Genomic DNA, 17,001 nt, shown 5'->3' with positions numbered 1-17,001 from the left:
TCTCTCAGCTTTCATCGCCTTATGGTGCCTGTGAAGGTTTTCACCGATAAGACTCTCTCATTTGTATCACTTTCCAGCTAGGGATTTGGAGTGTCGCCGGTATGACTCTTTCTGCTGGAGATTAGAGTCCTTTCTGTTGTGGAAACAGAATGTTATGTTCGCCGGTAAGAATCTTATTCGTCTGACTTGGCATCTTTTGAAGACTGATCGGAAGGTCTTTCTTTGGACCGTAATGTGGGTTTTGGATAGGGTTAGAAAGAAAGGGTATTAAAGGCTCAAAAATGCATTAATTTTGGGTTATTAATTACAACCTTCGGAATTAGATTTATTTACATCAAACGCAACTTTTGCCCCAGTTTCTTGCTTGGGGATATTTTAATTGATTTTTTTCATTTTTCAAAACTATGACCGAGCCGTGAAGCGCCTACGTATCCTCTTTGAGGAATCAGGTCAAACGTAGTTCCCAATTCCTCTTTTTCATTTGACTTTCTTTTGTTCTTTTTGTTATCATTTTTCTTTTCTCTTTTTCTTTTCTCATTTTCTTTTGTCGTTTTTTTTTTCTCTCTCTTTTTCTTTTATTCTTCTTTTTCCATTTTGTTGTTTTCTTTTCTTTCTTTTCTCTTATCCGCCATGCTTGCGTATTTTATTCGTTGCTACTAATTCCAAACGAGGGGTATGAAAGAAAAATAAATAAGGCTCAAAAGGGGTAACGAAGGATAAAGTGTTTAGGTAGCAGAACAAAATGCCTTCGTCATTCCAGTCTTCAAGACATGCCAAGTGCAAACAACACAATTAAACAATAGATTTATAGTCTCTTCCGATGGTGCTAGACTTGACAATTATATTCAACATCTGTTTGTTCATTTGTCACTTCTAAACACCGCTGGGCGATACTCTCATTATCATGAACACCCTTCATGCCAATTTGGCGAATCTTTGCTTTTTAACGGTTTTCTTTGTGTTTAACTTGCCCCAGTTCCACATGACTCGGGACCCAAATAATCTCAAACCGTTCTTATTTCCTTTAAATGCTTTTGATCACCTTTTCGGGGTTTTATGATTAACTTTAAGATTAGGCCCAAACTGCGTGCGCATGTCATGTCACTAGAATCAGCACTGAACAAAAATGACAAAGGACTAAATGAAAAGATGATTGGAAATAATAAAAGACCGGATTTTGCATTAGATTACCGGTGAAATGGTTTGAGTAACAAAACAAAACAAACCAGAACGAAATCCTAAACAACCCTGACAAAACTTAAACAGACCGCTATGACAAAACGGAATGATAAACGGAAAGATATTGACACAAAACAATCCGAATTACAATCCTAATGAACCGAACAAACAGAAGTGACAACAAAATAAGCCACCAAATGCCTCCTTCTTGTTAACCAAGGAACGGAGCGTCCTCCCACTTTATCAAAACTGGCATTTTAGCCACTGAGCTTTGCATTAGTATTGTGAAGACCATTGCCAGCTTCAATATCAGCAACCTCCGTCAACAAGTTTCCAATAGGATTCAAGTGCTTCTGTTATTAGGCCTGATCCCCGCAGACTGTATATCATGAGGTGCAAGCAAAGGATTCTGGGCGTCGTTGTCCGGATTACCACAAACCAACCACCTTAAGTTTATGCTTCAAAACAAAACAGGTGACAACATCCTTTTTTCGTTTTTTTTTCTTTCTTTTTTTTCTCTTTCTTTTTTTTTCGATTTTTCTTTCTTCTTTTTTTCATTGCTTTTTCATTTTGCTTTTTCTATTTTTTTTCTTTTTCTTTTTCATTCTCTTTTTCATTCTCTTTTTTCATTTTTTTTGTTGTGGTCGAATCTTATGGAGATTGCCTACGTATCATGACCCCGCATGAATCAGACCTTGCGTAGTTCGTGCCAATAAAAGGTAAACAACACTAAACACACATTTTTTTAAAAAAAAATTTAAAACAAACTGGGTTTCAAAGATTTAAAGATTACCCACCAACTTGAAAATTAAACAACCCGCATGTTCTAATCAAAAGATTGGTAGACTTAAAAACAAAATTCCAGCTCCCTTTCTCTGTTCGACAAATGCGACCAAATGGTTATTTTTTGCAAATGTGGCCCCTTCCAACTTTCACATGAATTTTGAGGCCGGGGAGGATTATTTTGACACTTTAAAACTTGTCCATTCTTTTACGAAAATAACCTTTCGACAACTGAAAGATACTCTAAGGCTATTTCGGCAAGAACGGTTTAAGACGCGGCCGAAGCTGGCTCGGCTTATTATGACAAAAGACGGTATTCACATGACCGCTGACTCTTTGATTTTTTTTTCTTTTAAAAATTACAATAAAAGACTTGGCGTTGTAAACACGGCCCTTCAGCGCCTCGGGGACGAAGATTTATAAGGCTGTGTGGGTCAACTTGGACCAAAAATTCTAAACATGACCCGAAGGTGGCTATTTATGCAAAGTCAGCCTTCCGGCGTCCCTTTCGGGAACATTCGGCTCTTTATGACAAAACAGCATCACCTGACTTATTTATGACTCTTTTGTCGTTTTTCAAATTAGAAAACTCAATATTGCAAGCACGGCCTTTCAACATCTCGGGGACGAAGATTTTTAAGGCTGTGTGGGCCAATTGGACCAAATCCAAAACATGACCTAAAAGGTGGCTGTTTACGCAAAGTCAGCCTTCCGGCGTCCCTTTCGGGAACATTCGGCTATGTCTTGATAAAACAGCGTCACCTGACTTCTTTATGATAAAAACTAAAATTTGACATGTATTTTTTGTTATTATTATTATTATTTGTTTTTTTTGGCTTTTTAGCAAAACGGTGGGGTTGGACCCGATGAGGGTTGCCTACGTATCTCACATCCGGTGAGAATCAAACCCGCGTAGTTCGGGCAAATAAACTGTTTTTGAGAGGACCCTTTTCCATTTTCTATATTTTTTTTTATTATTATTTTCACAACAATCAAATAGACTATTATTCTATTATTTTTCATTTATAACAAACAAACGAATTAACGAAAAACATAAAACATTCATTCTTTTTGAGAAGGTGGGGGTTGGACCCGATGAGGGTTGCCTACGTATCTCACATCCGGTGAGAATCAAACCCGCGTAGTTCGGTCAAATAAACTGTTTTTGAGGAGACCCTTTTCCATTTTCTATATTTTTTTTTTTTTATTATTACTTTCACAACGATCAAATAGACTATTATTCTATTATTTTTCATTTATAACAATCAAACGAATTAACGAAAAACATAAATCATTCCTTCTTTTTTGAGAAGGTGGGGGTTGGACCCGATGAGGGTTGCCTACGTATCTCACATCCGGTGAGAATCAAACCCGCGTAGTTCGGTCAAATAAACTACTTTAAAAGAAGAAAGGAAGCATTTTTTTTTGATTGATTTTCTTTTTAAAATAAACAGTTCTAAGATATATTTTTTTTGAATTTTCATTTGCTCTTTTTTCTTTACTCTAAAGAAGAAGAAGAAAATATTTTTTCGGAATTTTACTTTTAATAAAAGAAGTGCTTTCTCAAAAATGTTTTTTTTTTTTGAATTTTGAATCTTCTTTTCAATTTTGAAAAAAAGAATCAAAATATTTTCGGATTTGCTGTTTTTTTATTTTATTTTATATTATATTATTTTTTGAAAACAATTAGAAAAACTTCCTAGAGAAGCCAATAATGGAGAAAATATTTTTGGATTATTTTAATTTTTGTCATTTTCATAAATAAATAAATAACACATATTTTAAAAACAAGACACTTTTTTTCATTTTTATGGCAAGACAAACAATTTGCTTTTCTATTAACGCTCTTTTTTTTATATATATAAAACAAGCTAATAAGACATATTTTTTTTTATTTTATATTCTCAAAATTTCGGCAGAGTTTCGACACTACTTGGACATTTGTTTTTTTTTTCTAAAAATAAGTAGTTATATTTCTATACTGCCATTTCCTCATCTTTTCACGATTTTCTAATTTGTGGAAAACGATGACAATATACAAAATCTTTTGAATTTTCATGCCTTGTTTTTATATGTATATTTATTTTTTATTTTTTTTGTATTTTTATTTTTTATATTTATTATTTCTTTCAAAAATGTGGCATGGGAGACATAATGATTTCCAAGACTTCTTGGATTCCGCAAATGCTCCCCATGCGCTTTTCCCAACATATGAAGCGTGGGGGACATATGGGAATTCCAAGACTTCTTGGATTCCACAAATGTTCCCCATGTGCTTTCCCAAAAGCAAGCGTGGGGGACATAGGGAATTCCAAGGCTTCTTGGATTCCACAAATGTTCCCCATGCTTTGATTAATATAATAGCATGCTTAATAAAAAATCGTGCAACTTTCTTATTTAACGTGATCAGCATGATAAGAAGTGTCATTTGTCCGCAAATATCATTTGTCCGCCAAATGACTCATTCACCCTTGAATAAATATAACATGTAGCACATAGGATGCCAAAGATGGTCTATTATTTTCAGGTTGCTTGTCCTAGACGGACCCAACCCCTGTGTTGAGTCCCCTAAGTCAAATGCACATGATGCAAATAAACGTTCCTACTAGGGATCCGGCATGTGGCTTTGTTATACTAGGTTCAAAAACCTGGGTCAGTGTTCTAGACAGTGTACCCGAGCGGACAACTCGAGTTGAGGAGGGGCAACTTACCGGGAACCAAAAGGCCGTCCGGCTTCGTAACTTATCCGTCCTCTTTCTTATTTCGGGTATTGACACTAACAGAATAGGGAGTCTCGACCAGCGAGCTTCTCCCCGGAGGTAAGAAGAGAAGGGTTTCGGCACAGTTTATATACAGTCCAAATAATATCAAAGCGGTAACAGCAGCATTTAGCACATTAGGCTCAAACATGTAAAAATCAGATAATAAATAAAGCCAAATAATAACAATTATTTTAAGCTCGAATTCTTAACCCTGAACCAGCGGTTCTGGGTCACCAAATCCCCAGCAGAGTCGCCAGAGCTGTCACACCTCCTTTTTACGCGCCCGAGGGGCGCAGGGGAGTTTTTTCCAATTAAAGGACAATCGAAACGGGATTCGTTTAATTATTTCAGAGTCGCCACTTGGGAGATTTAGGGTGTCCCAAGTCACCAATTTTAATCCCGAATCGAGGAAAATAATGACTCTATATTACAGTCTGCGTACCAGAAATCTAGATAAGGAATTCTGTTAACCCGGGAGAAGGTGTTAGGCATTCCCGAGTTCCGTGGTTCTAGCACGGTCGCTCAACTGTTATATTTGGCTTATTTATCTGATTTTTAATACAATATGAACTTATGTGCAAATTTTATCTTTTAACCGCTTTATTAATTATTATTATTAAGAAATGTGAACATCGCTTAAAACATATCTTTGGACTGTGTCACATGAAATGCACCCACAATCCGAAACATATTTTATTTGATGTTTTAGAATTTGGATTTGGGTCGCATGAAATGCACACCCGAGTTTAAGAAAATTAAATTATTAAAGACGCGCCTAAAGCAACTAGCGCATTATTATTTTTGCGGAGGCCGTGAAATTCGCTAAACAACCCTCCTGAATTCTAAGTAATTTAAACAAGTTTTTACTGAGGGCCCCACAATTTGTGTTTTTATTTGGCGAGGCTCATCTCATTCTTATTTTTTTTTAAAAGAATTTGCAACGTCATGAAAATGCATCTCGGGCCACGCCACAATCAATGCGCCCGTGACTAGAGACATATTTCGACTCCGTTGAGATTTGGATTTGGGTCACATAAATGTGCACCCGAGTTTAGGGAGATAGCATTATTAAAGGCGCGCCTAAAGCAACTAGCGCATTATTATTTTGGGCTAGGGCCGTGAAATTTGTTAAACGGCCCGTCCCGGAATCTAAGTATTTAATACATATATTTTGTGAGGGCTCCGCAATTTGTACATTTTTTTATTTAGCGAAGCTCGTCTCTTTTTTTATTTTTTTATTTATTTATTTGTTTTTATTTACTTTTTTTTTTTTATTATTATTATTTTTTATTATTATTATTATTTTTTTTTTTTTAAAAAAAAAGGATGTCATTTCATTTCTACGCCTTTGACAATACTAAACCTTACGACTTCTTTACAACTAAAATCTCATAACTTGTCAAAAAATTAATAAAATGAGTTTAGCGAATGAGTGTTTCGGGAGTATTAACAACAAGTACTAATGCTAATTTTATCCGAATGAACTAGGCAAAGGGCCACGAACAAATTAACATCAAACTTGTGTCATAGAACAATTAACCCAACTTAATTAAATGACAGCAAATAAACAAGAATAATATAACGCAAAAATGAATGAAATGCATACGACGAAAACATAAGCAGAAAGCTATCGTATCACTTTATATATTGCATCTTCGAACATTTAACGTAAAATTTCTTTATCTAATACATCGAGATTTACTAACCTTTGCACCTCGACAAACTCAGAGCGACAAACACGATTCCGACGGAACTTAAGCCGGACCTTTCTGAACGAAGAACAACAGCGGAACCTCGGACAGCGCCTCGCCGTACCGGACCTCGACTCAACCTTTGGAACTTGGACTGGAACCCGACCTCAACACAAGGTCAAGCAGCTCACCTCCACGAACTCCGGCTCAACTAGTGGCGTGAAGCTGACGGACTGTTTAGTCGACGATTGTGGGGGTCGACTGGCAGTGTTTAATGGTGACGGGGTGATGGTTGTCGACTGGAAAATGACGAGGGCGTTGGTTGCGACAGTAGGGTGGGTTGTTTGGGCAGTGGTTAATGGCTGGAGTTCGGACGTGAGAGAGTGGTTGGTTTTGGGTTATGGTCGCCGGACATGGTGGAGAGCTCGACAACGCAGCAACAGCTGCTCGAGTTCCGGCGAGGGGGCAGCGACGACGCGATGGAAACGTAGCAGCAGTCGCTGCTTGACGGGGGCTAGACGCGGTGGGTCGTTGACGGAGTGGTTTTGGGTGGAACGAGGGTGGTCGTTTGAGAGGCTTGGTGGTTATGGCGGAGGAGATGGTGGTGATGGCGTTGGAGGGGACAGTAGTATTTTTGACGGGGAGGTTTGTGTGTTTTTGACGCCGCGAGGAGGAGGGTCTCGTGGGTCTTTGACGATGGGGGTTGGTTGGACGATGCAGCAGCGATGGCTGCTGCTCGACGGGTGGTTGATGGGTGCTGCTGGGGGTGCGAGGGTGATGGTGTTTGGGTGGTGGTGAGGAGCTGGGTTTTAGGCGTTGGTTAAGGACGACGAGAGCTTGCAGCGGGCGGCAATGGAGGTTGACGACGAGCTTGTTTGGTGGGGGTTCCGGCGCCGGGAAAGTGACGTTTGGTGGTGGTTGTTTGGACAGGAGGAGGAGGAGGTTGCCGGTGGGAGTTGGTCCGGTGCTGGGTTATGGACGGAGGGAAGCTTTTTTTTCTAGGGTTTCTGCTTCTTCTCTAGAGAAGAAGAAGCGTGAACAGTATATTTTTTCCAAAAAATTCCCCCTGTTCGTTCCTTTCACCCGTGTATTTAGCATGGGTTTGTCAAGGAAAATGAGCCCCACGCGTGGTGGGGTTCGAGACATATGTTCCCCACGCGTGGTGGGGTTCCCCATGTGTCCTAGACACGGTTTATTACGGGCTAGGTCCGAAAATTAGGCCTAAAACCGGGTAGTTTGAACCCGAATATTATTCTTTTGCCCGGACCCGAGAAATAGGAACACGTTGCTTAACTAGTCCTATGTAAGCAAAATAACTACCAAAAATAAGACTAGTATTTAAACAAAACTATATATTTTTAAATATTTTTCAAGATTTTAAAATAGCTACAAAATATTAATAAAACTATTTTTTGTAATTTTCGTTTTAAATATTAATATAAAATATGAGGTAATATTTTTGTACTTTTTCCAAGTTAAAAATGACTATAAAACTTTAATAGAACTATGTTTTATTTATTATTTTTTGTAATTTTCGAAATTATACAAAGTACAAAAATAAAGTGCAATTTTTGTATTTTTCAAGTTTATGAGAAATACATAAACTAAAATTATATATATATTTTTTTGTGATTTTCTTTTTTTCTTTGAAATAAAGTAAAAATAGTTAAAATAGCTGTTCTAGACCCAATTTCACATATTCACGCTAAAAATGTGAAAATTCTCGGGGAGGGTCAAAAATCACGTGCTTACACATCTTCAGTGCCAACTCCCACCATGTACCGTAACATCAGCTCAAGATCTGAATGTAAGGTGCAGAAGTATAGTATGAGTACAACCGACCCTTTATACTCAATAAATATCATAACTAACCTCGGCGAGATAATAAGAGCAAGAATTATAAATAATATTCACCAGTCACTTGTACTAGTTCTTAAATCCAACAGGTATAGAACATGTGTATGATCAAATCAAGAAAATACTAGTAAAACCACTTTGCTGCTCACAATTTTTTTTATTTTAAAGTGTTCTACTCAGTTAACAATCCAGTATATAATTAAGATATGCAAGTAAATCAGGTAAATAGTCAAGGAAATTGCAAGTAAAGATGAAACGCAATAACCAAATATCAATTCGTTGGGCCGCACAATCCGGTCCAAATAACAATAAGCCAATAAGGCCTATTACGGCATGCAACCCGATTCAAATAATAATAACTAGCTCTCCCAGAACTCACATCAACCAGAAACATGTCGGTTTCTTATAATTAGCGTGTACACCATTCAAGAGACAAACATGAGAGTGTGACCCTAGGTGGATGGATCCATATCCACAAACAAGCACGTCCAATTCAACGTGCTACCAGTCCGGTGTGATTACTGGCTCAATATTATAATCCGCCCAACATGGTCACAAACTCAACATAATAGATCCATCCGGCGTGGTCACAAGTATAAATATACAATCCGCCCATTGTGCTTACATGAATAACAATACAATCTGCCTAGTGTGGTTACAAGCATAATAATACAATATGTTAGGCGTGGTCACATGCATAACAATACAATCCGTCATACGTGGTCACATGCATAATAATACAATCCGCCCAGTATGGTCAAAGGTATCCGGTCCAAATTATATCATATAGAAGTAAATATACAAGAATACATATATATGATCAATGAATATCAGATTTCATGCTCTTGGACCGGCATAAGTGTTATGCTAGAATGTATGCATGTGCAAAGCATGCGATCATATCTTAAACCGATAATTTCATCACGAGAATAGCACATATCAAGCTCAATCAGGAAATCAAATACTATGCAATCTCAAAATATAGGCAAATAGCTCATAATAGTCAATTCAAGGTATATCATAGCCTAAGAGCTACCCGAGCATGGATAAATACCACTGGTGCTCGCACATGGGCTCAAACCCCACACATATGCGCACTCATAGCACATAGCTATCACAAATAACTCAGGCAACTAGTGCCTCAACCAAGTTTATATAAGATACTTACTCAAGCAAGCCAAATCAAATATCGAGCAAGCTAAACAATACTCTATAAGCGCCATCCCGCACAAATCGATCTCTGAACGGCTTGAAACTAGCCAAAAGCAACTCAATAATATCAAATAATGCCAAAGAAAATAAACCCAAATGATAAAGGTCGAATCTTTGATCAATTATTTAAAGTCAACCAAAAAGTCAAATTCGGGCTCGTACCTTGGGACCCGACAAAACTCTCAAATTCAGATAATTCATTCGAATACAAGTCCGAAGTGGTCTGAATCAATCTGAAAAACATCCGGGCCCCTCGAAAACCCCGTCCAAATATATCAACAAGTCCCAAAACATAACGCGGATCCACTCGGGGGCCTCAAATCACACCCAACAACATCAAAATCATGCATAACACTTCAAATCAAACTTAATGAATTTTTGAACTTTCAACTTTTAAAATTTGTGCTAAATCATATCAAATCAACTTGGAATGACCTCAAATTCTGTGCATAAGTCCCAAATGAAATAATAAACATATTCCAACTCCTGAAACTACAATAAACATCTGATAACGCCAAAGTCAACTCACGGTCTAACCCTTGAACTTTCCAAACCTTCACATTGTCAAATTTCGCCAAATAGTGCCGAAACCTTTTAGAAACATCTAAATATAAATCCAAGCATATGCCCAAGTCTAAGAAATCACCATCCGGATCTAACGGAACCAACAAAACTTCGATCCGAAGGCAAATATATGAAAGTCAAACTTGGTCAACTATTCAAACTTAAAGCTTCCATAATGAAGATCATTCTTTCAAATAAATTTTGAATCACCCAAAAATCAAAACTGACGATACACCCAAGTCGTAATACTCCATACGAAGCTATCACGACCTCAAACCTCCAAACCAAATATAAATGCTCACTATACAGTCATTATAGAGAACTTTTCAGTACAAGTGTTAGTGTGTCACTTGTGTTTGTCTCTTTTTGAGGTTGTTCTCTTAATATTTTGTACTCTCTTTTATATAGTGGATTGCTCATCTCTATCTGTGGATGTAGGTTAATTGACCGAACCACGTTAAATATTTGTGTCTCTTTTGGTATATTTCTCTTTTGTTGTTTGATTTATTATCGTTCAAGGTTTGCTCTGCATGATACCTGATTATTTCAATCCTAACAAATGATATCGTGTTGAAGTTTGTGATACCTCATACTTACATAATTCTTTTAAATATGTTTGACTGATGAAATAAATAGGAAGCGAGTTCAAATATATTAAGTAACAAAAGTGTGCTCCTTTCGAATAATTTAATTAATTATTTAATTGAGATAATAACATACTCTGTTTCAAAAAGAATAACATATTTTATAATTGAAAATAACTTAGCTTTAAACCCCGATTTAGCTAAACAAATGTCATAATGGGTTTAAAGTTTAAATCCATAAGTTTCTTCATATAACAAACGAATGTCTGAAAATAACACGGACTAGCCAGTTTTCGGATTGGTAATTGAAAAATAGCAAGTGTTTGTAAAGTCATTCAAAAATAGTCACTATTTCACTGCAACACGGAAAGTTCCAGCATAATATACTGAAGATTGGTACGCCTGTGTATGAACTTCCAGCATGTTATGCTCGAACTCCAACACACGAAAAGTTCCAGCATAATATACTGGAGATTGGAGTACCTGTATATGAACTTCCAGTATATTATATTGGAGTTCCAGTATAGCATATTATGCTGGAGTTCCAGTATATTTCCGAATTTTGAACAGTATTTTCGTTCAGATTTATCTTTACATGTAAAGTGGCTAAAATTCGATTATTTTTGAAACTGTGGCTATTTTTCAATTACCACTTGTAAATCTGACTGTTTTTGAATTTCTCCCAACAAATGTTGCAGCATGTTATAAATTATAAGTTTCAAAAGTCATTATTTCTTTTTTATATTTTATTATGAATCACTGCATCACATAAATCAAAATAAGAGAATATAAAATCAAGGTGTAGAGCTACTATAATCTTGGAATACCAAAAAATACTCCAAAAATGGAGGGAGGATGTGCAGAAAGGTGCATGTGTTGCAACTCCTTTTTTTCTTTTCTAAGTAATAGACTTTAGGAGATGTTTAGCCATGAATTTTATTCACTTTTATCCAGAATAATTTTTTACTTTATTTCAAAATCTGTTTATAAGATTTCAAAATTCAAAGCTTATTTATTTTTGGTAAAACATTTAAAACACAGTTGGAACACATGCAACATTTTATTGTCCACTTTGGTTATAAAGAGGTGTACAAATTACAATGCCAGACTACAAGTCATTTAAAACTCAAGCCTGAACAGACCAATTATTGATCAAGAGGGAGGAAAAAAAAATGTGGGACCCACCAATGACCTAACAATAAATTAAATGAGGAAAATGAGGGGACCAATTTTAACTTGAAATTTAAATTGAAAAATAATAGTATAGAAAAATTAACCTAACTAATCGTCACTATAACCGCTTAAATTAAAAATAACCGAAAAATATATAATATAAGTATGATTTAGATATAATATACATATAACCATATATGATCAATATATAATTTATATATATCAACTAAAAAATACTTAAACAATAAATTTATCCGATGTAAAAAAGTTTCAAAATATTTCCCTCCCTGGAGACTTTTGGTCCACAGTACGGATTAAAATGGACCCACTCTGACAACCTTTAAAGCTTAAATTCTCCCTATTTTCCTTCTTGATTTGACATATGTTAGTAAGTTGTTATCTGTTCCAAATAGTATAATACTACTAAATACCTTTTTATAATTAAAATTATTTATTTTTGCATGTTTCTTTTGCAATTGGGTGATTCCGTGATTGACATATAATCTATGTTAACGGGTTTAAAAAACAAAAATTAAATGCAAATGGTACTTATGATATTAATATTTTTAACCTTATATTTAATATCTTCATTTCTTACTTAAGATGACAGATCTATTTTATCAGTTTTTGAACATCTAAATTTTAAAATATTAAATTAATCTAATATAATTTAGCTTCAAAAATTAATAATTTTGACTTTCGATAAATTAAAAGTATCACATAAATTGAGCCGAAGGAAATAATAAAACTAAAAGCATAAAATGAAACAGGGGGCACGAAACCCTAAACAGAGGAGAACTTGAACCGTAACCAATTTATTATTGTAGAATTTCCCTCAATCACGTGACTTATAAGTTACGAGCTTGAATCGTAGAAGTAATTGTTAATGCTTCTATTAAGGCTATTTATGCTTTATACATCGAGTTGTCTTTTCCTCGTCTCACCTATGTCTGCTCAGCGGACAGATATTTTCGCTTGACGGTTCGGTTTATTGATTATTTGCTTGTAAATACACTACTCCACTAGCCACTCGATATAATATTGGGCGGATTGGTATCGGATTAACGATTATTGGAAGGTTTATCGGCTAAATCAAATAGACAATAAAAACTACATAAATAAATAAAATATTAAACAATAGATAACCGATTCAATCACAGTCACACTTCAATACGCCAATGAAGCTCTCGTTATTGATGATAGTTTCTTCTTCTTTAATAATATGCAAGCTAAAATACAAATTGGGGATCCTTAACTGGTAATAGAAGTTCAGTTAACATAATTTTGCTTCAGTTATCAAGTTAAATGATTTACTTGAGCAAAGAGATATCAAACAATCTAAACTTGCATTCTTACCCACAAAAACATGACGTTAAAGCTGAGAATTTGCTTCATAATGAATAAACCATTAATCTTAGTGGCTAAATCCAATAAATTTTTACTTTGAGAATACGACTACCAAACAAGAGTGAGCGCGTGAAGTAAAGGGTGGGTGTACTAGATGAGCAGTAGCAATGAGCTGTGAATTTTGTGTAAGATAAGTACTAGTCCCCACCACCCATGTGCCCCTCTCCTGTCTCCACCAGTTCCTGCTTCTCAATCATTTGACCCCTCCTCTCTCTCCCCATATTTTCCTCCATTGTTGAACTCGAACTCTTATCCACCACTCCCTTCAACTTATTTCTCAAGTAATCTTTTTCTACTCCTTTGTTGAGGTGCAATTTTCGCTCTATTTACCCTCTTAGGCACACATTACTCATAATTTGGTTATCAAGTAATTTATCATATTTGTTACTTCTTCATTGTTGATCCTGTATTTTTGCTTCTATGTCGACGTCAGCAGAAGGAAACGGAGCTATAATTGATCCTCATCAAAGGCAGCAACAGCAAAATCCTTCTGGGGGCGGAGGTACAAACGGCGCTTTAACAGTGAAAAAGCCGCCGGTAAAAGACCGTCATAGCAAAGTTGACGGTAGAGGAAGGCGTATAAGGATGCCAATTGTGTGTGCAGCTAGGGTTTTTCAGCTCACTCGTGAACTAGGTCACAAGTCCGATGGTCAAACTATTGAATGGTTGCTTCGTCAAGCTGAGCCGTCAATTATAGCTGCAACTGGTACTGGTACAATACCAGCTAGTTTCTCTACTGTGTCGGTTTCAGTTCGAAGCTCATCGTCATCGATATTAACTTCATCCATTTCGGCTCCGCTTGATCATAAGCAGCCGCCATCATCACAGCCGTTGATTTCTCCTGCTCCGTTTATACTTGGGAAACGCCTCCGGCCTGATGATGAGAGCATTGAAAACGGGAATAAGGACGATGTGGGTCCCACATCCGGGTTCTGGGCTGTTCCAGCTCGGCCAGATTTTGGCCAAGTTTGGAGCTTTGCTGCGGCGCCACCAGAAATGATGGCGCCAACATCAGCAGCGTTAAGTTTGCAGAGTTCAAGATTCTTTCAGCAGCAAATGGGAGAGGCTTCAGCTGCTAGAGTGGGGAATTATTTACCCATGACTCAAGGACACCTCAATTTGCTAGCTTCTTTATCAGGTCCGCCGCAGCCTTCTTCTGGTAGAAGAGACGACGACGGACGCTGAAGATATGGATATTATTATTATTATTGTTGTTGTTAATATATCGTATAAATATGTGTTAATGTTCTAGTTTGTTCATGTTGTGTTAGTTGAGAAATTGTTGTTGAATTTTGGGGGTTAGGTTCTAGTGAGTGATGAATTATTGCTAGGATTAGGTTGTTTGCTTCGTCGAATTTGTTAGCATTTAAATTCTCCAAATTTTGGGTGTTGTTGTAGCTGTGGGAAGATAACAAGGGACACAAGTATTAGGGGATTTGCTTGTGATGAAGTTGGTGGGGATTTCCACTTTTGTTGTTGCAGACCTCATAATAAGCTGCTTGATCAAGTGGTTAGTAGAGATAATAGGGACAAGTGTGGACTATGAAAACCTGTAGTTCCACATGAATGTTTTGTAAGGAAACCGTGGAGGTTTCTATTTAATTCAGTTCTGTAATTTGTTGAAACTATCAATTGTGAGCTAAACTTTCCTACTCAAAAGAGTGCTATGGACTTTCATTACTGAACTTACTTTGTGTTATCTTGAATGGGATGTTTGCTACTCAATAATTGATTTGATACCATACTGGACTACCCGGTGCACTAAGCGTCTGCTATGTGTGGGGTCCGAGGAAAAGCCAGACCACAAGGGTTTGTTGTACGCAGCCTTATCCTGCATTTCTACAAGAGGTTGTTTCCACGGCTTGAATCCGTGACCTCTTGGTCACATGACAACAACTTTACCAGTTACGTCAATGATCTCATCCAGTATGATACCATATTGGATAAAATGAAATATTCATTTCTTGCTCTGCCCAATTCCTCTGCCCACACCCCCACCCCCCTCCCTGAATCATTTTAAAAGCATTACTCGATTCACTTGCGACTGATCAACTTATTCATGGGACAGTGAGAAGTGAAATCAATACACTGATGAACATAACTAGAACAGGATCTTGATTGATCATGTGAAATGCTGTTGAATCGAATATATAGAAATGGAGGAAAGAAAATATTTCTACACTCGAGCTTTCTTAAATTGATAATGGACCAGATAATTTTGCTGCAGCTTGATGTCTATTCCATAAATAAATGTGCGATGAGTGCCAGATGATTTTACGTTAATGATCTTAATGCTATAAATTCCTCCCTAGTACTCAGAAGATAGTGTAGTTATTAAAAATGTTACAGTGTCCTATACATTTAGGGACGACATGATGCCCTATTCTATCATGTGCTGCTTCAACTTGAAGGAGGAAAGGATTATACTGCAGCATCTGCTATTTTCTACAGCAACTGGGAGGATTCCGTTGTGCAGCATCTGAGACTAACGACACCTTCCAGCTTCCAGCTTCAATTTTGCATCAGATTAGGTAACATGTGGTTAAATTCTTTGTGCTTATGAATTCCTTTTCGAATCTTTTAAGTTTAGAAGCATATAGATAAGTTATCTGACCTCCGAAAGCGAGAGAACAAATTGATTTGTAACATCTGGTTAGTCAAATTTCAAGTTGACGAGAGCTAGGCATGCCTGCTAGCTATCCTGGTAGAAACACGAGAAGGTTTATGTATGTCGTGGAGATGTCAGCGCCTCCTTATGTTCTGGTTAGTCTTATTTCGAGTTGACACAGAGCTACCTCCTAACTATCCTGGCAGGAAATTGAGGGGGTTTACGTATATTGTGGAGATTTGCAGCTCTCCCTTATGTTTTTTTTGTAGATTGTTTCTTTAATATAGGGTGGTTCAATGTAGTATATCATGCTTTGTTACTTGAAGGCTCTTTTTAACAACTACTTGTCCCTAAGGTTAGTATGATTCTTCTTTACATATTGAGATGCAATTTCTAGAATGAGTTTGATTTTACTGTTTCTTTTCAAACTCTGCTAACTCTTTAAGTTGCTAAAGTTTTCATTACATTTAAACTATTTTTTTCCTGTCTGATATACTATTTTTACACGCCAGCTAGCAAATATGCCTCCATCATCAATTTTAACTCCATGAGCTGGCTGATTTTCTTTCTGCATTAGTTTCATCTGGAGTAGCAAATGGTGCAAGACTGCATATCTGATAGAAGGTCATAATATAAGGAATTGCAGAATCTAGAATCTTTAAGCTGTGAATGATATTCTATTTACTTCCTACTTTCTATGTTAAGCTGTAAAATGCACTACTTTTGGAGGATCCGACATGCACCTGGCCGCATTTTGGGAGAGTCCGAGCAACATAGCCTACTTTACAACACAATTCATATACTCTGGGAGATCCATGGGATATTCAAAGCCAAAGACTACTAAACCTTGTCATAACACCAGACAGGTGCTTAGCAAAGGTAATGTTATTGTTCTCCACATGCCTATGAATCACGTTAGTCATCTTCTCTCATGTTAATCTTGTTGTATCTGTTTCTGTTATATTCATAAGAAAAGTATATGTTGCAATCATGGGAGCAATGACGGAGCCGGAGTTTTAACTAAGCAGGTCAAAATGTAAAGAAGTAACCCATGAAGAAGCCGGGGAGGGGTGTCAACATGTCGTATGTATACATACTTTTTTTTTTTTAACCCGATGAAGGGGTGTCTTGAGCCACTGCATGGGAGCAGTCACGCCATTTCCGCATTATAAGACAGGGTT

General features: G+C 36.8%; 1 protein-coding gene across 1 annotated transcript; it reads left to right on the top strand.

Moving 5' to 3' along the window:
* Positions 1 to 13,356: 13,356 nt before the first annotated feature.
* LOC104237422 (transcription factor TCP7-like) lies at positions 13,357 to 14,871 on the top strand. Its single transcript, XM_009791576.2, has one exon. The coding sequence runs from the start codon at positions 13,633 to 13,635 to the stop codon at positions 14,395 to 14,397; it is 765 nt and encodes a 254-aa protein (XP_009789878.1). The 5' UTR covers positions 13,357 to 13,632; the 3' UTR covers positions 14,398 to 14,871.
* Positions 14,872 to 17,001: the final 2,130 nt, after the last annotated feature.

The sequence above is a fragment of the Nicotiana sylvestris genome, chromosome 4, assembly GCF_000393655.2.
Source record: "Nicotiana sylvestris chromosome 4, ASM39365v2, whole genome shotgun sequence".
Taxonomy (NCBI): Eukaryota; Viridiplantae; Streptophyta; class Magnoliopsida; order Solanales; family Solanaceae; genus Nicotiana; species Nicotiana sylvestris.
The sequence above is the reverse complement of the archived record's forward strand: the minus strand, read 5'-3'. Positions and strand labels throughout refer to the sequence as shown.